The 26,081-nt window shown below is 49.9% G+C and overlaps 1 protein-coding gene across 1 annotated transcript in view; it reads right to left on the bottom strand.

Annotated features, from left to right (window-relative positions):
- The window catches only part of CFAP57 (cilia and flagella associated protein 57), a gene marked incomplete at both ends in the record, with an annotated part of 45,956 nt that overhangs the window by 10,519 nt on the left and 9,356 nt on the right, over positions 1-26,081 (bottom strand). Inside the window, 15 exons of the mRNA XM_084242288.1 lie at positions 3,892-4,035; positions 4,116-4,250; positions 5,408-5,524; positions 8,050-8,193; positions 10,487-10,645; positions 11,650-11,823; positions 14,446-14,636; positions 15,167-15,260; positions 16,129-16,284; positions 17,857-18,018; positions 20,855-21,028; positions 22,350-22,562; positions 23,670-23,783; positions 24,502-24,667; positions 25,431-25,570. Of these exons, the coding sequence (XP_084098414.1) occupies positions 3,892-4,035; positions 4,116-4,250; positions 5,408-5,524; positions 8,050-8,193; positions 10,487-10,645; positions 11,650-11,823; positions 14,446-14,636; positions 15,167-15,260; positions 16,129-16,284; positions 17,857-18,018; positions 20,855-21,028; positions 22,350-22,562; positions 23,670-23,783; positions 24,502-24,667; positions 25,431-25,570 (2,283 nt within the window). The remainder of the gene's footprint in view (positions 1-3,891; positions 4,036-4,115; positions 4,251-5,407; positions 5,525-8,049; positions 8,194-10,486; positions 10,646-11,649; positions 11,824-14,445; positions 14,637-15,166; positions 15,261-16,128; positions 16,285-17,856; positions 18,019-20,854; positions 21,029-22,349; positions 22,563-23,669; positions 23,784-24,501; positions 24,668-25,430; positions 25,571-26,081) is intronic.

Below are 26,081 nucleotides of genomic sequence, written 5' to 3'. Positions count from 1 at the left end.
AGGATGGGAATGCCTGCCTCTGACTCCACTGCCAGCCTGGGGCACCTCCAGGATGCTGGCCTCCCACATGGGCCTTCAGGATGTGACTCATTCTTATCAGAGTGTGTTTGAGGCCCATGATTCAAAGAAGCCCAGTCCCCATTCATAAAAATCACCTAAGAGGGGCCTCCCTGGTGGCACAGCGGTTGAGCACAGGGCTGAGAAGCTACCCACAGCCTCTGCAGTGCCAGTTCGATCCCCGGCCGCCGGCGAGGGTCCCACATGGCGCACAGACCTCTCCTGCCACGCCCGCTACTCTCCTCAGCAGTGTATTTCGTCAGTCTGCCTGTTCTGCTCCCGGCTCTGGCTATGGTGAATCCTCTCACCCTCCTGCGCTTCTGACTGTACCCAGTGCTTGTATAAATAAATAAATAAATCTTTAGAAAAAAATCACTAAGAGCCAGTTCCTGAATGCTAGCCGACTATGCACTGGTCACTGGGCCAGACACAGGAGGTCCAGCTTGGACCCAATGTGGAGAGACATGGTGGAGTCTGAAGAAGGATGCTCACCCAGTGTGAGTAGGGTGTGTGTAGGTAAGATGGGCTGGCGGATGCCAAGATCTGTTTAGGTAGAAAGCCTTCCAAACAGAGGCCCTATGCTGAGTCGCCCAGGATGGCTTTTGTTTGAGAGAGATGCCAGAGCTGCAGATGGGAACTGACCATCTTTGAGACGCCCAGGTTGGGCAGAGAAGGAATGCCTATAGCGCCTCCTGGTGGCCTTCCCTGAGTTAACACCTTTAAGAATATGGCAGAGCCTTGCCCTATGGGAAAAAGCAGGCAACAGATTGATTTTGTGAAGTTGGAAGCCAGCATCAGCGGTGTCTTTCTGGGAGCCACAGTTGGTCAGCTTGCCATCTTCCTAATAAACATGCAATTTTGCCTCTCTTTCATATTGAACCTGATATTTATATTATCGTTTCTCTCCTGAAATGTCTTTTGACCTGTTTATCCCCCTTCCAAGCCCTCCTCATTTCCCCTACCCTGCAGTCATTTTCTGGGTTCTTCTGCCACCTGCCACTTCCCCCGCAAGCCTTTACACCCCCCAGCAGAGCTAACCTTTCCAAACAGATAGCAATCCTACCTGCTTAAGACACTTGGGATGGCACCTGCTTATCAGACAAACTGTGTGCTTCTTGCTGTGGCACGAAAGCCCTTTCAAGGCAAGCCCCAGCTCTCAACTGTATTCCCCCCTGAAGCTCCTGGGACCCCAGACTCCCCACAGGCCTCATGCTTCTCTGCCTGTTCTGGGGTTGTGCCATCTGCCTGGAAGGTTCTCCTTCCCCCACTCGCTCCTGGACTACCCTTTACTTGCCCTTCAAGGCTCAGCTCAAATATCTCTGCCCATTAGAAATCTTTTGCAAGTCTACAGGCATGGCTGCAGCTGCCTTGAGCACGGCTGACAGTCCTGGACATGCAGAATAGAGCAGCGATTATTGGTATCTGGTTCGAGTCTCCTACCACAATACCATGAGGGCAGGTATGCTATCACATCATCCTGGAATCTTCCGTGGCCACTGGCATGGAGCTCAGCATGTACAAGCCCTCAAAAAATGTGTCCTGAATGAATATGTGTGTCCTAGATGTTTGTATTCCATAGCAACTCTCATTTTCCTATCTGTAAGCATGCTGAGGAATGAGTGGGGAGGCCCTGTACTCCTGTCTGAACATACAAATGAGGCAGTGACCTCATTTTCTATGTTTTCTGATGAGTTTCTCGCAGGGGCCATGTCCGCCCTGCTCTTGCTGGGCCTTTTGGCTGAAGTGCCAAGGGACCTGCAGATACAGCTCCAGTCAGGTCCTTACCAGCACATTCCAAGGCATCAGGTACTTGGGTTACCAGCTGAGATCTGGGTGGCAGGAACCCTCTCTTTCCTACATCCCCACACACAAGCCCCCTAGCCCATGCTGTGAAGGTCTTCCAGCCTCTCCCACTGGATGTCTGCCTTGGGCCTTTAGTAGGTTTTCTGCATTGACAAAGAGAATGGAAAGAGCATTTTTGGAGCACCTGGTCTGTACCAGGCCAGTGCCTAGTGCTTCACATTCGTTATCTCACTCAGTCCTCACCATGACTAGTTGATGCTGGGGTTTCCTTCCCTAGGGACTGGTCCTGGAGAATATCAGAATTTACTCAAGGTCGCCTGCAAAGGAGTGGCTGGGGCAGGATAAACGGGTCTGCATGGCTAAGGCGCTGTCTCTCCACCACACTGGTGGGAGCTAGGTTCTCAGCCCTGGTTTGCCTGCTCCCAAGCCCCGCCGTCCAGATTTTTCTTACACAGAGCCCTTTAACAAGCAAGGGGGTCCCCCTGGTTGAGGGCGAGAATCCAGAGCCTTCTGGGCTCCTCTTGCTCTTGGCAGTTGCCTGGGGCACTTCCCTGGATCCACATCACTCCAGAGCACAAGGGTTTACAAAGCAGTTCCAAAACACACTCTCCAGGGAATGCCCTTGCCTGTAGCTCCCACTGCCAGCCTCTGCTCCCTCCACCCAGATGCTCTCTCTGGACCAGCAGGAGTGGGCATACACTCTCTGAGGTGTGTGTGTGGGGGGGCAAAAGCAGACACTCTTCTGCCCCAAGCACCCTCTGGATAGCCTGTGGCCTTTATTGTCATTCCTTTTTCTTCTCCTAGGACTGACATTGCTTGGGTGTCTGCTTGGCATGGGGTGAGGGCCCCAGCCCCTGGAGGACGCCTCTGGCTTGGGCCTGGGGCTGGGATGGGATGGAGCTCAGCTGTGTCACCAGCTGACGACTGCTCCCAGGACGCTGTGCTCCAGTGGGCTCTCCACGCTCTGGGTACTTGAGACTTGGTGATGATTTTGTGTATCAGCTGCTGGTGTCTAAGGGGTCTGCCAACTTGATCCACTCCTACCTCGGGCCTCTGACTGCTTTCATGGCCCAGGAATAGGGCAGTGGTTTGACAGTGTGGGCTGCCTCCTGGCAGGAGGGGCTGGCTATGACGGCAGGAGGCTGCTGTGCCTGGGTCTGGCCTGAAGAGCCATGTGCTCTGCCCAGCTGCATATGGGCTAAGTGGGAACTGGTTTATTTCAACCCAGCTGCAACCCATCCCCATTCCAGTATTTTAATTATGGCATTAAAGAAATCTAAACACAAAAAGGTACATGCCTTATAAACATGCTTCTGATGTTCTCTTCTGATATTAATTCACATTCATTGCCTCAGACGATACTGATACCCAAACAGAGGTCTGGCAATGCTGATAGTGCGCCGGAGAGGAGGCGGCGTAATGGGGTTAGGTTCTCTGAAGGATCTTGGGAGGTGGGTGTGGAGGGCTCATTAAGTCAGAGCCTGGCCAACTCTTAGGGTGGGTGTAGCTAGTCCTGAACCCAAGAGATAAGGGTACAGATCTGAGGCACCAGAAAAGTCAGATGAGGCAGTGGAGCCAGGCCTGCTCAGAGGAGAGAATTCCTCCAGCAGGGACCATGTGATCCATGCAATGAATAAAAGGCAGCTAAGTAAAGCCAGGTAACATAAGAGTTGGACACAGGAGAAAGTGACTCAGGAGAGCTACAGCCATGTGAATGAGGAGACAGGGTCAGTGCGAGAAGGATAAAGATGGGGCAGAAAAAGAAAGAGGTGCCTGGTGGAGTGAGATAGGGGGAAACAGAAGAGCAGGAGCGGGGCGGGGCGTGGACGTGGAAATGCTGAGAGAAGCTCCGTGCATGGGGCTCTGGGTCAAGGACATGGCTGGGACCAGCTCTGCGAGGGCAGAGGAGAGGTGTTGAAAGAAAGCTGTAGGGAAAGCTAGTGTGGTCCCTTGGGCAACTGGGGGGCCCTGAGGACAGGGGTGCCCTTGACTGCCTCTCCTGCTCTGAGAGCCGAGGGAAGGTGCTGGTACCTGCATGATGCGGACGTAGTCGGCGCGGTGCAGCTCGCCCTCCTTGACCACCTTCTTCTTGAGCGTGGCCAGGTTCCGCTCCAGGTGCTCCCGCTGCCGGGAATACTCCTGCTGCAGGTCTGTGTTCAGCCCTGCGATCTCCACCTGACGGTGCGGGAGGGGTTCTCTGTGAGGGCAGGGGACCCCGAGACAAGGGCAGGGCAGGGACAGGAGGCCCAGCTCACCATGTCTGCCCGCTGCACATACTTCTCGAAGAGCCCCCGGACCTTCTCCTTCAGCTGCCGGGGCTCCTGGATGAACGCCACACAGTTGTGAAGGTCTGTCTTAAACCTTTTGACCAGCGCCTCCCAGTCTCGCTCCTGCAATTGGAGGCATGTACTGTTGGCCATGTGGGGCGTCCAGGAGGAGCGGCAGGGGCTGCAGGCAGAGCTAATGGCATCAGAAAGGGACAAGAGATGTCTCTTCCAGGCACAGAGACCTAGATGGGCGAGGAGGGGCTAAAACACTATACACTCCCTGCTGCACCACCAGGGGCCGCACGACCCTGGGTTGCGCTCAGGACCACAGGCCTTAAACGATGAAAGGAAGTGCAAGTGGTCACCCTTATTCCCCGCCATCCAAGATGGGGAGAACATTCATTTTCTCTTGCAGATCCCTGGGCCAGGGCTTCTGCGTCCCCCTTTTTAGCTCTTGCGATGTTTATCCTGCCCGATAGTCAAGAGGGCCGCTACAACTAGGTTGGGAAAAGAATTACAAAAATTGGGCAGACTGGTTCATTTGAAACTGCTTTCTCTGTTAACCGTCTTACTTCCCCCCAACCTACAGAGTCTCTCCATTCTCTGGGTTCTCAAGCCCCTGACACGATTCCACACTCTCCTAACTGGCATTATAATCATGCACAGGTCACACATACCTTCTAGCCTCTTCAGGTTGTGAAGGGCAGGCTCTGTGTCTGCTCGTATGTGTAGCTCTGCAGTTTCTAGTATTACCTGGCATAGCCTCAATGCTTAATGTGGGGGATGGAGAAATTCCATCTGAGCCCACACACATTACTGGCACATTGAGCTTGGGGATGAAGGTGCAGCCACCTTCTGGGCCAGGACCAGAGGACCCAGCGTCCAATGTGGCCCTAGAGTTTCCAGCCATGGATGCCAAGGAAATCTCTCGGCCTCCTCGTGTGCTTGGGTGTAAGAGAAAGGGACTAGATGACCTGAGGTCGGCATACTTGGGCCATCAAAGCCTTCGACCACTGACTACAAATGGCCATCGTGAGCGTGTTCCTTTCCAGGCCATGCAAGGCGAGGTGGGGAACCCTGGGAAATCAGCTTCCTACGCCCAGATCACTTCACCCAAAGTCATCAACAATCTCAGATGGATTCAGTCATGTCAGTTTGCACGGGCAGTGGGCGTGAAGTCAGGGGGGCTGTGAGCCGGGGGTGCATGCAAGCGATGGGCTGCAGGGCCTTTCGGATGCCCCTCCTGAACCAGCCACGCCAGGCTCTGGACATCCTCACACCTTCTGCCTTTCTCTGCGCATCTCCAGGTCCGTGGCTCTTAGCTTCTGCCACAATTCTGTGATGTTCAGCTCCAGCTTCGTGTTCTGCTTATGGAAACGCTCCAGTTCAGATTCCATCTGTAGTGAACAAGGGAAAAATTGTCCAGAAGAAGGCAAGAGAATGCAAATTGTGTTTGGGACCTGAAGTCCCTCAGTGGGGATATTTCTCCTGCGACCAGGGCATTTCTTTTCCAGCCCCTATGTGTGTCCTCTGCAAGGAAAAAAACAATTTTCCTTATTCCTTGCCACCCCAGAAGCACCCCCTCCCCATCTCCTTGAGACATTAGCCTTGGATCCTGCGGTTCTACAGCTAGTGTGTGAGTTCTCCCCTTTTAGTGTCCTGTCCCTGCACCTTGCTGGTTACCTACCTCCTCCTCTTGAATTCCAGGTACATTAGTAACTCTGCAGGAGGGCACCTCAGCCCTAACTGGAGGCACGTTCTCCTGCCTACTTTGTGAGGTTGTGGGAGCGGGTTTGACCCTCTGGGGCCACAAATCATCAATGTCGATACTAAGGCAGGAAATTCTGTGGGCATGAAGGATGCTGCCCACCACACGGAGGAGCACAGAGGCTGAGAAGGGCCTCCACCTCGCATTCTGCAGGAAAGTACAACTGAGGAGAAATGTCCGACTTTTTGAAAGGAAGAGAAGGGACCACCGGCAAGCTTCTGAGAGAGCGTTCTTTACCACTGAACTTGTATGAACCAAGAAGCATGGAAATGAGACCAATGCTGGTGTCCCTGTTCAGAGAGAGGCTCGGTGACTGTTTAGGGGGCAGGGCGAGCTCACATGGCTTCCCCACAACTAGATGGAGCAGCTCCTCTGGTCCATCCCAGCTCCTCTGGTCAGACTTCAAGGTTCCCGGAATATTCTGGGTATCAGAGGCCCCAGGGAGCCATTTCCATGTCTGGACATGAAAGGGCAGCCTGAGAAGAATGTTATCCTGTCTTCATCATGGAAGCACTTTGTGGAGACACAGTGGCCTTGGGACCCAAAGCTCAGGCTAAGGCAGCACTCAGTACATCTCCACAGATGAATGAATAAAAGACACTAAGAGTGTGAAAAGGATGAATATATGGCGAGTACAGAAGGCAAAGGGGAGCAGCCATGAGTGACGGGAGGAAGGCCTGACCCCCTGCAGACACACAGCAGATGGGCGTATTTGCGCAGCTGAAGGAAGTCTATGTCCATTCGAAAGGGCCAGCAAAGGGTGGGGCGTAGGGGTAGGGCTACAGAAGAGATTAAGAGGTAGTTTCTGTCTTCCAGAAGCCTCAGGGGTAAGAGGGGCTAAATAAGAAGTCAAGGTGGAACAGGAGATATTGTACATCCGGCGTGTGTAGAGAGGAAGAAGCACCTCGAGAAGGGATGCTCGGGTGAGTTTTGTAGGAGGAATAGGGATTGCAGGACACAGTGGGGCACGAGACTTCTCGGCGGAGAGGACAGCCATGTGCAGAGAGGAATGGAGGTGTGGGCAGCCTGGGGCATCTCTGAGGGTACACCCTGTTCAGGGGGGCTGCAGGAGGGGTGCATGTGAGGAAGGGGGGGATGGGTAGCAGAGGTCACTGACCTGGGTCATGCAGGGCCCAAGGGCAGAGGCTTGAATGGTGAGTTCAGCCTTTATCTTAACGGGAGACTTAAACCAGTCAGCTCAGGGAGCAGGCATGGGTTTACTAAGGGCTGGCATGGTCTGATTTGCACCTTCGAAGGCCCAATGCAGAGGTTCTGCTCAGAGAGCAAGCCTGGGGCCAGGAAGACCAGCCAGGAGGCTACCAGGGGGAGGGAGGAGGGTTGGATTGGTCATATTTATGGAAACGGGTCAGCCAGTTATTGGGAATGATTTGGATAGAGAGTTAAGGGGAGAGAAGAATCAAGAAAGATGTTTATATTTCTACCTTAGCACCTGGGGGGACTTGGAACTATTTACTGAGAAATGGAAAGTGGGTGGGGGAGAGTTAGGAATGCAACTTGAGATCAGACGTGAACCCCACACCAGCTTCTCTCTGTCCAGTGAGGGGAGGCGGACAGGTAAACGTCCGCCAAACATCGGGGCCAAAGGCGGATACTTGTCTCTCACCCGACTCTCAGAAGCCCTCATCCAGTTGATCTCTCCTCTCCACTTTCATCCTGTTTGCTTCCCAGAGCAAACAATTATGCCACTCTCCTGCTTAAGGACCTTGGTGACTTTCCATTCCTTATCAGATGAAGTCTAAACACTGAGGCCTTGCAAAGAGCTTAATCAACTTTTCAGTGAGAGAAAATGTTGAAGGACAGGGCTGTTCTTTCCGGCGGTGGCTGAGTACACATCGCCCCCTGGTGGCAGAAGCCCAGAGAGACTCTGGTTCCCTTCAGAGGGCCTGGAGGGGGCCCACCAGGTGTCAGAGGCAGGTCAGATCTCATGGCATTTTGCTTTTGCAAATGGACCCCATGTTGGTCCACAGCCTTCCCCAGGCATCCTGTGCAGAGCAGAGGCTGTGCACACCCTAGGGGCAGGGAGAGCTGTGGGGAGAGCTTGCTTCTGTTGCCCCCAGGTGCACTAGGCACTTTCAGGGAGCGTGGCCATAGGTGGGAGAGGCCGGCATGATGCAAATGGTGTCTCCGTCTCACCTCCTGAATCTGTTCCTTCATCACCTTAATCTCATTCTCTCTTGGTTCTATTTGCCTCTTCAGCTCCTTTATTTTGTAGTCAAGCACAAACTTAAATTTTTCCAGTTCTTGATTTTTCTTTTTTAGATCATAGATTCGCTTTTCCTGTGGGTGAGAGAGAAGTGAGAAAGCCATCAGGACGTCCTGGCATATGGCCTCCCTTAGGCGAAGAACATAAATCCTGGGACCTGCTGCTAGAGGGGCCACAGACATCTCTCCTTGGGGGACACAAGCTCCCCCACTAGGCTGCAGCACTGACCTCTTCCACGCCAGGACCTCAATCACCCCCTCACTCCTTCACACACAGGCTCCAAAGTTGGCGTTGGCTGGCTGCATCTCTCGGCACTATGCTGTTCTGCAATGCGACCTCGTGCTCTCCATTAGGAGGCGGGCTCCAGATCCCTCCCGTGCACCTGGCTGGACTTTGGGCTCACCTGTAGCCTAAAGGATGCAGCTCAGGTGATGCTGTGTGGCTTCCCGGGCTAGCTCGGAAAAGGCCAAGCAGCTTCCAACTGGTTTTCTTGGACCCTTGCTCTGGGCTAGGCCATTGGCTATGTCAGAAGCCCCTTGACTCCGAGCCCTCCAGGCTAGGGAGCATGTTAGGGGCTCTGATTGACAGGCCTGGTGAAGCCCCACCAAGCAACTGGACTTGTGAATGAAGAAACCACCTTGGATGCTGGTCTTCCAGTCCCTGGTTGTTTGAATGACCCCGACTGAAGCTCAACTAGGCCCCAGACATCAGGGACCAAGGAAAGCCATCCCATTGTACACTGCCCAGATTCCAGACCCACAGAATCTGGGAGGATAATAAAAACAGTTGTTTTCATTGCTAAGTTGTGGGGTAATTTGTTGCATGGCAATAGGAAAAAGGATCAGCAAACATTAACTGAATGAAGACCTTTTGTCAAGTAATGAGATTCCAAATAGAATATGATACAGGCCCTGCCCTTAAGGAGAAAACACTAGCTGGGAAAGCCGCCATGTCAACAAATATAATCCCAAGGTATGAGAGGTGTTGTCAGAGGGGGCTGGGAAGAGCTGGCCTACGTGTAAAGGGATCGTCGGGGAAGGGAGAAAGGAGGGAGAGGATGGACGAACGGAGAAGGTGGCAGGGTCTTACATGTTGAGTTGGAGGGTTTTTAGAATGTACCCAGGAGGCCACAAGTTCACAAGATCGGGTCTGCTGCCAGTTTCCTTTTTATTGGAACATAGCCCAGCTGACTTACTTACGTGCTGTCTATGGCTAAGTCCATACTACGACCGCAGAACTGTGTAGCTGGGAACAGACCCTGCGGTCTGCAAAGACAAAAACTATCTCTTACTGAGCTCTTCACAGAGAAAAGTTCGCATACCCCTACCAAAAGCAATGGAGCTGCAGAAGAATCTCCGGTGGCGAGGATGACATAATGAGAGTATAGTGGCAGGGAGCAGGTGTGAGGCGGGAAGGAAGCCTGTTTCCTGTTAGCAGGCTGATGCAATTTTGTAGGGACATCTTAGCCTCTATTCTTGTCAACATCTTTCTTTGAGAATCTGAAGACCACTTTGGACCCAGATAAACATTCGCCTGCAGGAATTTCAAGTACACATTTAACATCCCATTTAATACTTATTGGCCCCCCTGAGGGGACCCATTTCACAGATTAGAAAAATAAAGGTTTAGAGAAGCTGCCCAAGGGCCTGTGGCTTTCAAATGGAGAAGCCTGCACTGAAATCCAGCCAGCTAGTGCTGACACCCTGTTCTCAGCCACCAGGGCCTGTTAGGGTAGTAATGGCAGACAGGATGGAGAGGAGGGCACCGGGCCTGGATCTGCTCAGGAGGACAAGAGGAACATCTGGATTGTGAGGTGATACACCTCCCAAAAGGTGATGTGTCTGTCTCCTATGTGTTTTGTGAGAAAGGCATCCTGAAGAGGATGCTAGCTCTCTGAGTTACCCTGCCATTACTGGCCACCCACAGAGGGAGTTCCCCTGGAGCTAGGGGGACTGTGTGGGCAATGGGTTTGGGAGTAAGCAGGCCCGAGGGCATGGGGGTGGTCACCCCAGGATGCCTGGAGCAGTGAGTGTAGGGGCCTTGCAGACAGCAGACTCAGGCTGTAAGTCCACATCTGTCACCTTTAAACTGAACGACCTTGGACAAGACACTTGACTTCCTAGAACTCCATTTCCTGTGCTGTGTAACTAGGTTGCTTGTGGCCCCCTGGGCTGTTGGGAGAATTGAACATGGTATGTTTACAGCAATTAGCCCAGCACCAAGCACACAGTAGGCACTTCACTGACTGCTCACCCCCCATCAGGATAAATAATGTGTGCTGAGAAGCCAGGGACCTGCTCTCTCCTGAGCTTTGTGCTCATGGCTTGGGCCCATTAGGCCGCTGAGGGAGGACAGATGAGCCTTCACCTTATCCTGAATTGTCTCATCCCTTTCCTGGATCTCCCGCTTGAGGCCCTGGATGTCCTTCTCCAGGGACTTAATGACGCCTTGCAGCTTCACCTGCTCTCCCTTCAGGGTCTCGATGTCGTTGGTTCGCTCTTCAATCTCCTTCTGCAGGCTGCTGAACTAAAGACAAACAGCAACAACAAAGACCACCAAAGTCACCTTTGAACCCATCTCCGCTCCTCTCAACTCTGTAAATTGAAAGAGCTTCCCATCAGAATTTGAGACCACGCAAGAATTCTCAAGCCAAGTGACTAGTGCAGTATCCTGTCTGATAAGACATGGTCCCGTCCCCATCAGGTGAGGAGGGGCTGTCTGCATCAACAGGTGCCAGAGACCAGCTCCCTGAGTGTACCCATCACCACACGGACCTTGTCGTGCTGAGATCCATGCTCCACCAAGGTCAGGGAGATTGGACTCTAATGAGCCATCTTAGCTATGTCTCGGGAGGGAAGACACTCCTTTACTACTAGTGTGATTTCTAATAGGATGGCAACTGAGCTTGCTTTAAACTTGGCTTCTCTAAGGCTAAACATTTTGGGGAAACTGGCAATTCTACAAAAATCTGTGAGCTGAATCCCTCCTCCCATCATCAATGATTTAAAAAACATCTGCTCCACCTTGAAACTCAGCACTCTACACCTTCAATCCCTCTCCCACCTACGCAGAGCAGGAGCCAGCCACGACTCCCGCACCCAGAGCCTGAGGACACCTCCAGGGGAAGACTGTCTCACCTCCAGAGACTGCATTTCCTTCTCTATCAGAGGAGTAGTTCTAAAAATGCTGACTAAATCTTACTTGCCAATAAATGGAAGCCCAGAGAATGTTCCTCAGTGTCACTCTGAACCTCACTATCCCTGTGAAAAGGAAAGAGAAGTGGAGTCCTGCCAGTCCCCCCTTTAGAGTCTGAGGTATGGCTCTGTCTGCCTAAGGGTGCAGGGGGCCACAGGGGGCTGCTGTCTGGAGCTGAGGACATCCAGGCAGGCCCTAGGGGCCAGGGCCACGGGGCAGAGGCACTGACGGGGGTTCCCCCACCTCCCTTATCCCCCCAACACCGCTGTGGGCACCTGCCCCGCTTTCTCTGCAGAACGGCCCCTGCCCATCCCCGGCCTCCGGGAACCTAGTACCTTCTTCCTCATGATGCCTGTTTCTCCTTTGAGTCGCAGGTTTGCTTCCTTTTCATCCCGAAGCTTTTTCTCATACTTGGTTTTGATGTCTTGAATTTCTCGGTCTTCATCTTCTTCGATCTGTTTCTTGGTCTCTTCAAACTCCCTCAGCTGCTGCCTAACATCTTCCTGTGCCTGGCTCGGAGAAAGGGTGGGGTTACATGAGGGGAGCAGGGATACCTGATGCCTCTGTGCTGAGAGGGAGGAGGTGACCCCCTGGGACTCCCACAGAGGGGGAGACAGAGACCAAGGCCCTGGACCCTTCCTCGTCCTTCGTCTTGGCCTTCCATCTTTCCTTCTTTTCCTGCCATTAGGCTCCATCATTCCAGCCACTGTCTTACCAACCCCCCCACACCAAAAAAAAAGCCAGAGGTGAAAATGGCTTTCTCCACACTGAGCTCACCGTCTAGGCTCTAGGCTGTCATTCATTCAGCACCAATCATGCACCAGAACTCTGCCTGGAGTCTGGGGGTGACTGGGGTGTGACTCGCCTGTGCTTATCGCCACCAAGTGGCCGGCAGCAGGACAACTACTTTCTTCAGAGAGCGGCCTGGCATTCCCCCAGGGTGCGTGTACCATCCCTGGGCTGAATGTTTGGATCTAACAGAGACATGGCTTTAAACCCGGGCTCAGTGGCCTTCAGGCTTCTCTCCTTGTTCATCTCATGGCACCAGACCCTGGCCACACAGAAGCCTGGCGCGGTCCCTCTGCAGCCTGGAGGGGACTGTGGGTCTCTGCTGGTGGTCTAGGAACTGTTGCTAAACCGTGAAAGAAGCCCAAATCAGGTGGACGCTCCTTGGGAAAGTTCTTCATTAAAATCTTCCTGACTCAATAGAAAAAACGCTTTGTAGTCGCTGTGGCTGCGGGAGCTCCTGGGAAGAAGGCCAGCGCCTCTCCCCTCTGGGTAGACTCATGCCAAAAGGCAGCGCTGAGGTCAGTTTACTGGAGGTCAGCAAACACTCTGGAGCATCTAGAATGTGTTGGCGCAAGGAGATGTTGAGAATTAGTAGTGAGTGAGACCCACTCCTAGCCCTGAGAGTGGCTGGAGGAAGAGAAGTAAACGCGTGGCCCCGCCTAAGCCTGGAAGCAATAGGGTGTCTGGGGAGAGGCGCCCATGGCGCCCCCACGAAGAAGCTTGGAGGCTGTGTGGGACCCCTCACTGATCCCTGTTGTGGGACTTGAGGGAGTTGGACAGGGCAGCTGGGAATGAGGGTGTGGTGGGGCCAAGTCAGGGAGGCTTGTGAAGGCGGTGCCTAGCAACACTCTTCAAACTGTGGGAAGCACAGGGCTGGGCTGGGGGGTTCTCCAGGGGGCCCACTGCTGGCGGGGCGCTCAGCCTGCTGGCGCTCCTGCATTTGTGAGATCTCGTTTCCACTGCTTTCCACATTTCTCCTGACTGCCTGGTCACCCTCCTGGCTTCCTGAATATTTCCAGACGCCCTCTCGGGCTTCCTGACTGTAATTAGGGCTGGTTATAGAGAATTCCATGCTGTTTCCTGGTATGTTGACCTTTATCTCGCCCTTGCTTCAGCCCCACTCTCAGGCTCTGCCCTGGGAGGTACCATCTCTGATGTCCTCAAATGCTGGTCCCTGCTCTCTGGTGGGCCCACAGGGATGCCACCCTGGTTCTCAGCTTCACCACAGCCCCTGGCCCTGTCTTGATTCCTCCACTGTCTCCTGGGTTCTCGGTTCTTCCCTGGCCCTTCTCAGGCCTGGACTTGAAAGCTGGTGACCAGCACACCTTTATTTTCACCCGGTGAAAACACAGCCACGACTCAGATGGCTCTGCTGTCCTCACTCGCACACCTACTGGCTGAGCCCTGCTTTGGAGAAGCACACTGCCTGGAGGGTAAACGCCTCCAGAATTCACTGGGCCCTCAGCTGCCCACCTGCCAGTCCTGTTCTAAGCACTCCCTTCAAAATTCGCTCCACGCCTTCACGACTCTCCTGCGCTTCGCTCCCAGCGCTGTCACCACCACATGCCAAGGAGGCCTTCTGACCAATCTCAATTTCCTCTTCGTCTTAGGAGACTTGTTATCTAGGCAACCCAAACTGCTTGATCATTCTATGACTTTGTTCTTCCCTTCTCTCCTGCAGTTCCCTGTCTCCTGGTTTATTGCAGCTCCATTACTTCTGGATCTCATTAGCTCCTGCAGGTCTTCCCTGGTTTCCCAGGCAGAGGCGGGTCCTGTGTCTACCTTCCCCGAGGGTCCTGTGCATGGCTCTCTGAGCAAGGATCGACGGGCTGGCCTCCCTCACTCCACTGAGGACAGGCCCCGGTTTACTTCTCTTGACTACTGGGCACTTAGGCTGGTGAACCAATGAGAAGCTACCTGTGTCTGTCAAATTGGTGGATGGATGATTTCATCTTGCAAGATGAAGTAAGAAGTCACTAAAGGACTTTAGACAACCACATTTCCCATCGTTCTGGGTTCATATTCCTCTCCTGGTCCTGTAGGCCTCTTCTAGAAAGGTCTCCCCAGTGCTGAAGGCTTGGAGGTACAGTTAGGACACAACAGGTATGATCTGAGTCTATCCAAGGAATTTTATCTCAAAGGCTGAGCACCCCACAGCTCAGTGAGTCCCTGTTCCACAGGGAAACACACAAAACAGCACAAAACATGGTTGAACAAAACACATGCTGAAAGGAAGTTGTGAGAGTGAGGCAGGTGGGCAGGTTTCCCATAGCTCTTTGGGGTTGTTCCCAGGCCAGGTCTGGCACCATGAAGGGGGACATGGGTGGGCTTCCAGTGAGTACCTCTTCCAGAAGCGTGGTTTTCTCTTGCAGTTTGGCCTCGTAAAACTCAGTCAGCTCCTCCAGGGCTTGGTTCTTGGTCTCATCGTTATCCCGAAGCTGCTTTTCATACTCTTCCTGCATCCTCTGGGACTTGAGCTGCAATTCCTGATATTTCTCATATTCTAGCAGCAACTTTTGGTTGTTACAACATTCTGGAGAGATGCAAGGTGATCATTTCAGGTGAGACAGTAGCACTAACCTCAGGGCCACCCAGAAGCTATGGGTACTTTTCCACCTCCTCCAGCATCAGCTAGAATGTCTGCCTCCAACCTGCCCATCTCCCTCACCTGTCTCCCCCTCCAACATTTTGCCTTTAGGCAAAAAGCTTTCCAGGAAAGTACAAAAGATGTTTGGGGTTCAGGACCAAGAAAAGATGTCCTGAGTCTGCAAATGGGTGCTAATACCCCCATTTCACAGAACAGTAAACCAAGGCTGGGTGAAGTAAGAAGATCCCCTAGACACCCAGTGAATATGTGATGAGGCTGGAGGCCCAAGGCAATCTACTAAGCCTTAGCATGCACCTTTCCATATCTCCCACAGGCATGGAGCAGGAGTTTCCATGGAGAGTTCCAGGGGCTAACCGTAGCCTGTTTACAGACAAAGCTGGGTCTGGGGTATTCAGATGTGTGGCCCTACCCACCCAGCCACTCTTTACCCATGTGGCCTCTAGTGGGGCTCTCACCCAGGTCCTGCAGTTCCTGGGCTTGTCTGTCCAGGAGGTCCTCCATGCGGTCACGGTGGAAGAGCTCCTGCTTTTCTTTTTCTGTTCTTAAAACCTAAAACAGAGTCAAAAGTTCTTGTTTTTACATATCTGCTGAAAGCACTGAGGACATCCTCCTTACTCACAAACACTTCTCAAGCCCTCATTGTGCTCCAAGCACTGTCCTGGGAGCCACAATCAAGCTACCACTTTTTAGTATATTATATTCTCTCTGACAGTTCTAGACACCCTCTCTATCCTTTCTGCTAGATGGGTCTTGTCAATGATGAAGACATGGAGCAAATGGAATTGGGGGTAGAAAAGTAAGGATTTGCTGGAATCCTCTGTCATCTGCACATTGCTGTTAGCTATACCTTGGATATGTTAATGTGTCAGCCTCAAAGGAAATGTTTTCTTTAATAAGCAAGAGAGCTTGTAGACAGGTGAGTGCCATCCTCAGGATCTAACTGTGTTCTGCATACAGAGGGCACCAAATAGATGCTTGTTGATTGAATGAACTAATAAACAACCAAGGTTTTCTTTATTTTGAAGTCAAATTCTCTGACCCAAGACCCTTTCTGTACTGTTTTTCTTGTTATTTTTTGCTTTGTTTTAAAGTTTCTCTTGATTGTAGAGGTAACAGTCATATTATAGACAATTTAGAAATTACAGGAAAATATAAAGAACAAAACTAAAATTGGCCATAATGTCAACTCCCAGAGATAATCACCTTGTTAGCTATATTTTAAAAAAACTGTTTTACCGAATGAATAGCATTCATTACAGAGAGTTTTCTAACAAGGCACTTTGTTGTAAGCATTTCTGATCTTAGCGGCTAGGCTTTAAAGTGGCCTGCTGCCACCTATCTCAGCTCACACCAGTTCTCTCTTGAGTAAATTGGAAATTTCTTGTTATTTATGGTTGGTTTAGTCTCTCATACAGACCTGGTTTTTGGTTTTCAAGGATTCCATTTCCTGGAGAAACTTGTCTGTGAGCTCCTTGATCTTCTCAGAATAGTTCAAGTCCTTTAGTCGAAGTTGATACTCATTCTCCATTTTCAGTTCTTCCACACGAGTCTTCAGCTCCAACATAATCTGAGCCTTTGGGAGAAGGACACTGAATAAAGAACATTCACAGTGGAGTGAACTGGTCATTTTTGCATTGCTGCTCTGATGGTTTTACTCGCCTCCATCCCTCACTTGATTCTCAGTTTCCTGATGTCAGGGCTCAGGCCTATCTTTTCACACATACATCCCCTGCACCTAGCAAACAGTAGGTGGTTAATAAATGCACTTTTGATTCTGAAAGAACACCAGTGAGCAAATGGCTTTGCCATGTTCTGTAAGCCTTGTGAGTTTACTGTCCGTTTGACTTCTCTTAGGGAGTATAACATAGAGCTAAACAAGCAAAGATCTCAAGACACACCTTTATGGAATGTCTTCTGCAATAATAGGGGGAGAAAGGAGGGGGGAAGGGCATTGGGGTAGTGACTGGAGGAATATGCTTTAGTTTAAATCTGGATCAGAACTTTGGTCCCACTGCTTACTAGCTCACGACTTTAGATATGTCACTCATCTCCTCCAGACCCACTTCTTGAAACATGGAGGGAATCATAATATCTCCTTCTTAGAGATAGAAGCTTTAAATGAGAATATGCAAAGTAATTAGCACACTGCCTGGTTTGTGAGAAACCTGAAAACACACTGGTTATGGGCTATTATCACCTTTATTGTTGTTATTGAAGAGTGGGTTTCAGGAATGTATTCTAAATACTTTTTTTTTAAAAAAAGAAGTTTCCACATACAATCAGCTATTAAGTTTCACAAGTACAACTGACAAACTGAGTCAATTCAATTTTGTAAATACTTATTGTCTCCCAGGTGCCTAGCGTGTGCTGGAAACTACTGGTCACACAAGAGCACTTATCAAGGAGGAGGAGAGGAAGCTAGTTCTGAGGCTGAAGGCAAGGACAATGTTGGTCACAGTGGTCATGGGCAGAGTGGCAGGCAGGGTGAGGATGGAGACAGATCAGGTGGCAGCGAGGGGCCAGTGAGCCAGCGTGGAGTTGTGGGTGGAGAATGTGCAGGAGCTGTTAGGGGGAAAGGATGTCCTGAGCTAATCTCATACAGGCTTTGTGGACTCCACCCCCACTCCAGAGTAAAGCCATCAGGACATTGGGAAAGACAAATCCCATCACCACCAAGGGGAGGGTGGCTGGGACCTGAGGGTGGAGTTGGGCAGCCAGGTTGGATATAAAAACCAAACACGTGGGCCTTGCTCCCTCTCTGGCTCGCGATCGCTCGCCTCCTGGCTTCACCGCTCCTGGCTGGCGGCCAACTCTGAGAGCGCCATTTTGGGATTCCTGATCGGCGGATCGGGTAGGACTCATTTAAAACTTTGTCTCCCACTTTTCTCCCAGAGCTGTACATTTCCTCATTTCCCTTTCCCTTGTAAATAAACCTTTTATTAACCTTTCGCGTGTGCCTGCAGTAGAGCATTGATAAGTCCTTTTAAGCGCGCGGGTGAGGACCCACAGTCAGGCACCCCGTTTTGTATCGGGGTTGCTCTACAACAGAGCCACGGGGCCTGCACCGGTCCCTGGCTGTAGGGGTTGGGAGTGCTGTCTCTCGGGAGGCTGGAGGGAGTCCCTCTTCGTGAGATCCCATTCTTACCTTCTCTTCCATGTCTGTTTTAGTAACAAGCACCTCTTCGGCAAAGCCCACCTCCCTCTCTCGCTTGATTCCCCGACCTTCTTTGTCAAAGACCTTCCAGGTGAACAAGCAGCCATCCTCAGCAACAGTCAGCAGAAACTGGTCATCAAAGGTGAGCAAGATCTGAGGAGAAAAGACCATGGAGGGGAGGCATTCTGAGGTCTCAGATGGTGGGGGCTGAGCCGGCCACTGCGAGAGGCCCTTTCATCATGTAGTCTGGCCACAGCCTGACCAGGAGGAAGACTTGATCCTGGCTAAGAATGAGAGAGGAGCCCAAGGGCTTCTGTTATTGAATGAAAGAAGCAAGACTAGGTCTACTGTCTCCTGGAATTTTAAGAGTCAGTTATTATAGAGACCAAAGAACTCTCACAATGCAGTGGCAACAAAACAATGATCCAACTATAAAGTGGGTGAAAGATAGAGAGACCTTTTGTTATAGAGCAACCCCGATATTAAACGGGTTCCTGGCTGTGGGATTTGGAGTTCCCAGTGTCTTTGGCTTTGACCTGGGGTGGGGGTGGAGTCCACAAAGCCTGTATGGAATTTGCTTTGGGACATCCTTTTCCCCCTAACACTTTTCACAGAAGAGGATCAACAGGAGTTGACAAGCACATGACAAGATTTCCAGCGCTCCGAGCCATCAGGGAAATGCAAATGAAAATTACATGCATAATAGAGCAGCTAAAACAAAAAACAGTGACAACGCCAAATGCTGGTGATGATGTGGAGACATTGGACCTCTCATGGTACTACGGGGAGAATGGAAAAGAGCTTGACAGCTTCTAAAAAAGAGAAACCCAACCAACAAAACCTACACTTCTATGATCCAGCAATCATACCCTTGATTATTCTTCCCAGAGCAATGAAAAGTTATGTCCACATAAAAACCTGTACATGAGTGTTCACAGCAGCTTTATTTATAGTAGTCCACAACTGGGAGAAAATAAAAATATCCTACGGTAATAGGTAGATGGTTAAACAGCTGTGGTACCTCCCCATCATGGATTGCAACTTAGCAGTCAGGAGGAATAAACTATTGATACATGAAATACCTTGGATGGATCTCCAGGGTATTATGCTGAGTGAAAAATACTGTCTGATTTCATTTATATAAAAGGAAAACAAAGCAGTTGCTGCTAAGGATGAGGGATGGCAGTGTAGAGTGGGTTGGGTATGTCTGTAAAGGCAGCTCTTCGTGGGCATAGGACAGTTTTGCATCTTGATCACAGTGGGGGTTACACAATTTAATGTGTGATAAAGTGACAAAGAACTACACACACACACTATACTAATGTTCACTTTCTGGTTTGATGTCATATTATAATTACATTCAGTGTAATTTGGGGGGAAATGAGAAGGTACTCAGATCTTCTATGCTATCTTGAAAATTCCTGTGCCTCTGTAATTATTCCAAAATAGAAAGCGAAAACAAAAAAATCAACTTAAAAATGATAAAACCAGGGCCTCCCCTGGTGGCGCAGAGGTTGGGCGCTGGTTTGCGAAGCTGCCCACAGCCTATGCAGCGCCGGTTCCATCCCCGGCCGCCAGCGAGGCTCCCACATGGCGCACAGATCTCTCCTGCTGTGCCCGCTGCTCCCCTCAGCAGTGTATTTCATCAGTCTGGCTGTTCTGTTCCCCGCTCTGGCTCTGGTGAATTCTCTCACCCTCCCACGCTTCTGACTGTACCCAGTGCTTGTATAAATAAATAAATAAATCTTTAAAAAAAAAAATGATAAAACCAGCAAAGAGTGTCAAAAATCTTAAAAACGGAATTACTCTTTCACTCACTCAGGAATTCTCTGTCTAGGAATTTAGGTTTAATAAATAACCAGAGAGGCCCAAGTAGATCTGTAATTTAGGATATCCATTATAATTCATAAGATAGGGTCCATCATATGATATTTGTAGATCTACTAAAATGATGCATTTGAAGATTATTTAACTACCTGGAAAAATAAAATTAATTTTTCCAAAAGCAGTATATATATATATCTGTATGTATAATCATATATATATACTCAAAAGCAGTGTACATATACACTCATATATATATATACACTCATAAATATATATACATATATTTATACACTCATATACATACTCATATATATATATATACTTATACTCATGGCTGTGTAGGTGCCTCAAAATATTTATGATGATGCTATTATGAGAAATAAACATGCATTACTTTTATGACCCCCAAGCTAAACATCTGATCCAAAAACCCAAGACCCCAGGTTCAGTTCAGGATATTCCAGTTCCTAATGAAAAGCCCTCTCTGCATAAGGATAGTGTCTGCACCGAAGCCAGTAAAGAGCTTGAGAGATAATTAAAACCTCAGGTGCTAGTGTTTCCCAGGCTGGAATAAGAGGGGAGGTGGGAGAAGAGACAGCATTTCCCCAGTGCCTGTTTACAGGACTCCCTGTAAACACAGACACGCCTCTTTTAGAAGGGGGAATGGAAAGGCAGTGTTACAGACACCGCTCAGGTTAGTACCCAGGAAAGCCTTCTGTACCCGCAGGGAGGGGCAGGAGCGTATCTCCCAAGCGGGGGCTCCTCGCTGTCCAGTGCGTATGGGGCTGAGGAAGATCAGGACCCACAGCAGCCAGGAGATGGGGATGTTTACCTGCTAAAGGGGACCTGGGTGGGACACCTCCTGCATCTCTCAAGTCATCCCATATTATGTACAGTATCATGGGGGAAAAACCTGTACACAGACTTTGGGTGTGTCTGGTTATTTCCTGGGATGTTCCCAGGAGCTGTTTAAACAGATATCAGTGGCCAAGAAATGTTTATTGAATAGATGGAGGGATGAGTAGGTGAGGAGAGAGGAGAACTCTGGAGTGGAGGCAGATGCTGGAAGGCTGAAGGGATGAAGGGGGTCGCCAGAAGGCCCAATGGACCCATCGAGAGCGAATTCTGGGGCTGGGCTCCCGAGGACAGGGTCCCTGCTCACCTTGGTGATCGGACCGGCATGAGCCTGGTACTCGTTGAATTCCTTCTGCGGAGATATAGGGTACTTCATGGCGCGAATGGTTCCCACCGAGGTGCCCACAAACACCATGCGCCCGGAGTGCGAGATAACAATGGCAGTGTAGGTGACATCAAAGGCTGGTATCTCCCGAAGGACCTGGGACACGGGCAATGCTGTTCAAGGTGAGGGTCCCCAGGCTCCTCACACCATCCTCTTCCTCCACTCTAGTATAATTTTAGGGCAAGTTCTGTATTTAAAAGCTGTTTTTCCCTCCCTATTCCTTGTAGCATCTGGCATAGTGCCTAACACACAAAAGGCATCAACTAAATATTTCTTGGCAGCTTGATCAATGAATAAGCAGTTCTAGGAGTTAGGAATAATGAGAATTTAAAAAATCACCTACTGTGTGCTAAGTACCATGTTGTGGCTTTTGGATAATGTAACTCACTCAATCTTCACAAAGGCCCTTTGAGGTAAGAGTCACCCCCATTTTAAGTGAAGAGACAGTTGCAGACATGGTAGTAATTTCCCTCTGCTTGGCCACCTGCACGTGGCAGTCAGGCACCAGGGTCTCTGGGGTGCTGCTGTGCCTCTCAAATTGGGATAAGGATGGGATATGGATCCTACATTTCTTTTCCACTAACATGTATTAATGTCTATTATATAAACAAAGCTACATTACCAAGGGATTCCTGCATTCCTTTGCTTGTTAATTCGTCCGTCCAGCCAACCACTACCCACCAAACATTTACTCAAGGTGCATTCATGTGTGGGCTCTGGGAAAGCTAGAGTAGTGAGGTGAGCTCTGCTCAGAGGGGCCTGTTTCTGGCAGTGCTGTAAAAATGCCACAGAATCAGGACCCCGTGAGCACTGGAGAGTCACCCTCCTCTGAGCTGGATTCCAGGGCAGTCAGTTTGCTGCCACGGTGTCAAGTCACTGCACTTTCCCAGGCTCCCCGAGAGAGACAAACACCAAGCAGGCACTCAAAACCCCTGGAGATCAGCTGTCCTAGTGCCCTGGAGAAAGACGCAGGCAGTGCCCTTGCCGAGCTCTTCCTCCTCCCTCACTGTCTGGAGCCAAATTCTAAAATTTCAGAGCATGGAGATTTCAAAGGAATATTGAGGCAAGCCTGGGTGAGAGCAATAACTCCAGTTCTGCTTTTGCCTCAGGAAAGTAAGTGCAGACCAAGACTGAGAGAGTAGGTTGGAGATCCTGCTGCCTGCCCTGCCCAGAAGGGTGGCAGGAAGCAAGCAAAACAGAAATGGAAAGGGCCCCACAACTCAGCTTGGCCAGGCAGGTCACTTGGTAGGACATTCCAGAAACTACAGCATCTGGACAAACCCCAAACGAATGAGGAGCCAGGTGTTAAATTATGCAGGGACCCCTTTCTCACAGGGCCTCCTCCCAGCTCGCTTCCTTTTGCACATGGGAAGCACTGCCAGTGAGGCGGCCCAGGGGCTGGGTGGAGTGGACTCACGGAGGAATCTGCGATCTCCTTGAGGGTCTGGTCCGATCCAACAGCCAAGATAATTTTGGAGTCAGGGGAGATAGTCACACAGTGGTAGCTGCAGGACTTGAGCACACATTCTGTCTCTCTCTTTCCTGTGGACAAATTCCACTCGTACACAGCCCCATCTGTGCCGCAGGAAATCAGCTTGCTGTCGTCTACGTTCCACGCAACTGAACGGACCTGCAAAGGATGAAGGCACAGACAAATCATGGGCAGGCAAGCATGAGTGCACGCACGCGTGCACATGCACAGACACACACACCCCATGGAAAAAGGAGGCTGAAGCTCTCACGCCTTGAACAACACAGAAGCAGAATGTCCTTTCCTGGTACAGGCCCTTCTGGAAAACATCTCCTAAGCAGCACACTAATCCTGACCCAAGGTACAAGAAACCTCAACCACACACAACATCTGAGCAAACAGTGAGTGTGTAATTAGCTCCTCTGACCAACATGGGGGCATCTCCTAGGGAGCCAGCCATCAAAATAAAATCACAGTTACCCTTGGCAACCCAGAAGACAGTGTGGTGCCAATGGTTTTGCCCTCCCAGACACAATAAGAGAGGGGGCGACCAAACTACTAGCTGGACAAGGAGCCAAAAATGGAAGCTCCATGAATTGTGAGAGCAGCCTCCAAGTCACACATGAAATCAATGGCGAAGGGTAGAAATCCAACTGGTTAAGTGGGTTTAAGTGAAATTCATGACCAATAAGCAGCCTAGGCCCTCCCAGGCATGTCCCTAAGCAGCCAGGCAGAAACATAAAAGAATATAAGCCCAGGCATGAGGCTGCACATTGCAGGGGAGAAGGTTTCTCAGCCTTGCCGACAGCAGCCATCACTGCCACCAACACCACCACTTGGAGGACCAGTATCTAGCATTACAGTATGGAGCCTAAAATATTCTTAGGGAATATTCTTTCCCTAAAGAGTTCAGGCTGAAACAAACCATGCAGCTCCCTATCTGCATTCATTATCCCTCAGCGGTTCTGTCTAGTTAATCCCTACCCACTCCTTTAGGACCACACCCTTGCAAACACCTCCATCTAAATTCTAAATTTGGCCAGCTCCTTCATTATTTCCTCTCATAACATCCTATGTTTTTCTTTGGTTGAATGCATTGCCAGTAGTAATGAAACTGGTCAGTGCACTTCTTTTATTGTCTCTGCCCTCAACTAGACAGTGAATTCTAAGAGAAGAGGAATCACTTTACTTTTGTTCACTTGTATCCTGTTGGCTGCCATCACACTTGGCTTTGTGCTCTATGTTTCCCTGCCTTCACTCACTTACCTTCCCTGTGTGTCCTTTCAGGTTTGAGATGTTCTCCAGGTTGGTGGTGGTGAAAATGTGAATCACGTTGCCATTGACGGCAGCAAACAGGTGACCTCCATTGCTGAAGGCGCACTACAGGGAAACAGAGCAAGAGGGCGACAGGGCGAGACATAAAAGAGTATTAAGTGGAGGTTACAATCAAGAGCTCCTTTCCCTAAAGAGTTCAGGCTGAAATGATGCATGGGGCTGGGACCTCGAGAGGTGGAGGACTGGCTGACGTCTTGGACACTCTCCCTGTCCCTGTGGCCCACCCTGGCCAGGGTGCCGGCGCTGTGGTGGCCACAGAGCAGTGCACTCGGTCTAGCTGCAGACGTTTCAGAGTGAGTGCTGATGCCTGAAATCCCGTCTTGTTTCTGCAAATCAGCTCAGGAAAGCTGAGGGTTGTGATGTCACTCACTGTTGACACTTATGTCTGCTGGCTCTTCTCCCCCTCCACCCTCGCCTTCCCAGCGATGTATGACTCCATCCTGAGATAACTTTTCTTTGGCAGGCTTTTTATTACTTTACAATAATAGAGAGGACCTATGAGAGGTGGGACCTCACAAGGGTTTGGGATCAATGAAATATGTTGGTGCTCATGAGTAAAAGGGGATAGAGCTGTATACTCAATACATTTAGTGGGAGAAGAACTGGATTCTCCTCTTTCCTTTCTTTTTTTTTTTTTTTTTTTTTATAAGTCACTAAAATTCTCTAAGTCAGAATTTGGTCTCACTACCTCAGAGTGAGTGAGTTCTTGATACTTCAACCCAGACTTTCCAAGAAGACAGACCTTTATCCTAGCAATTCTTACCTCTCTGCATCCTCTGACAGAGTATTCTTTGAAAGGACGTATATCATCAATGAGTAGATTCATAAGCCGTAGTTTGTCAGCAAACCCTACTACAATGAAGTGGCCAGATGGATGGAGGCTGATCGTGTATGCCTCTTCCTGGTACTCCTTAAATAGTTCTAGAGTGCTGTGAAAAAGATGGAGGATTGATTTATAAGCCTAGCCCACTACATCCCTGGAACCCCTCATCATTTCTGGAACATATTTTAATCATAGCTTTTGAGATATCTAATTGCTTACAATTATTGGTCCTTCTCTTTTCTACCTTTTGGTTGTTTGAGGATACTATCTCACAAAGAGGGTGGAAATAGGAAGACTGATAAAGGGTTGTCCAGGGAGGTTAAGGGCACAGCTCCATTCAAGTTCTCCAGATCAGAAGCATTCACAATTTTAATTCCCCAGGGCCCCAGCAGCTTTATACAATAATGACAAAATGCTAGATTGGGGCAACTCTAGGTTGGGAACTCTCAGGGAAGCCCTGCCAGGAGGATAAAATCACTAGGGAGTTGAGGATGGCTAGGGGCAGTGATGAGGAGTAAGTGGTCCAGAGAGCTCCTTGAGGTTAAAGCACTCTGTGGGGTAGGAGAGCTGGAGGGACTAGAGTCAGGCAGCTGATACGCTGAGAGCTAACTCCATGTCCCTAGTGTACAGCACATTGTATGGTGCACGGGAAGCATTTAATAAAGCACAAGTCATTGTCTAGCCCCTGCAAGAATGAACAGAGACGAGAAACAGGTAGATTGACTGACTTGCTTTAAAAATAAAACCTTTTCTAACTGAAAGCTTCTATGTAATTAAAATTTAAAACTCTGCAATTAAAATAATTCACATGAACAAACTTAACAGCGGAGACCCTGCACACGACAGTAGCAAAGCCTTTCATTTCTTACTTTGATTCATAATTCCAGAGGCGAACAGATCGATCCGCAGAACAGGTGGCAATGAGGGGTTTGCGGATGCAAGTGGAGAGACCGGTGATGGATGCTGAGTGTAACGGGTACATCAGATACTCAAAGTGAGCGGGCTCCCCCTGGTGACACCAGAAAAATGAGATCCAGCAGAGTAAGCTGAAGGCTGGCCTAGCATTTCTTTCATTGCTACCCGTGAACAGTAATTACCTCGGGTGCATGGAAATCAGACTGGGGGCAAATTGTTTTACTCCCATGCACATTTTCCTATGTCACTATTATTTCAAGGCAATAAAATATTTCATTCTATGGATAATACCAGAATTTAACTTAGCTGTTCCTTACTGTGGGGATGCTTAAGTCATCTCCAATGTCTGTTGCTTAAGGGTAACACGAGACTCAATATTCTTGCATTCAAGTCTTTGTGCACCTCCCTGATTACACCCTTAGTACCTGATATTCAGCTTTTTGATTGCTGTGTAAGCTTTTGATTGCTGAGGCATCCATGTCAAAAGACATGCATCTTGGATAAACACATTGGCAGTTGCATGACGCAGCTACTAGCAAAACAGCCAGTGGGGAATGAGGGTCTTTCAGAAAGTCCAGGATAACCTTGTAACTGGCCCTTGAGTG

This window comes from Talpa europaea, assembly GCF_964194135.1.
Source record: "Talpa europaea genome assembly, chromosome: 9".
In the NCBI taxonomy this organism is placed as follows: Eukaryota; Metazoa; Chordata; class Mammalia; order Eulipotyphla; family Talpidae; genus Talpa; species Talpa europaea.
This window is presented reverse-complemented; position numbering and strand designations above follow the sequence as displayed.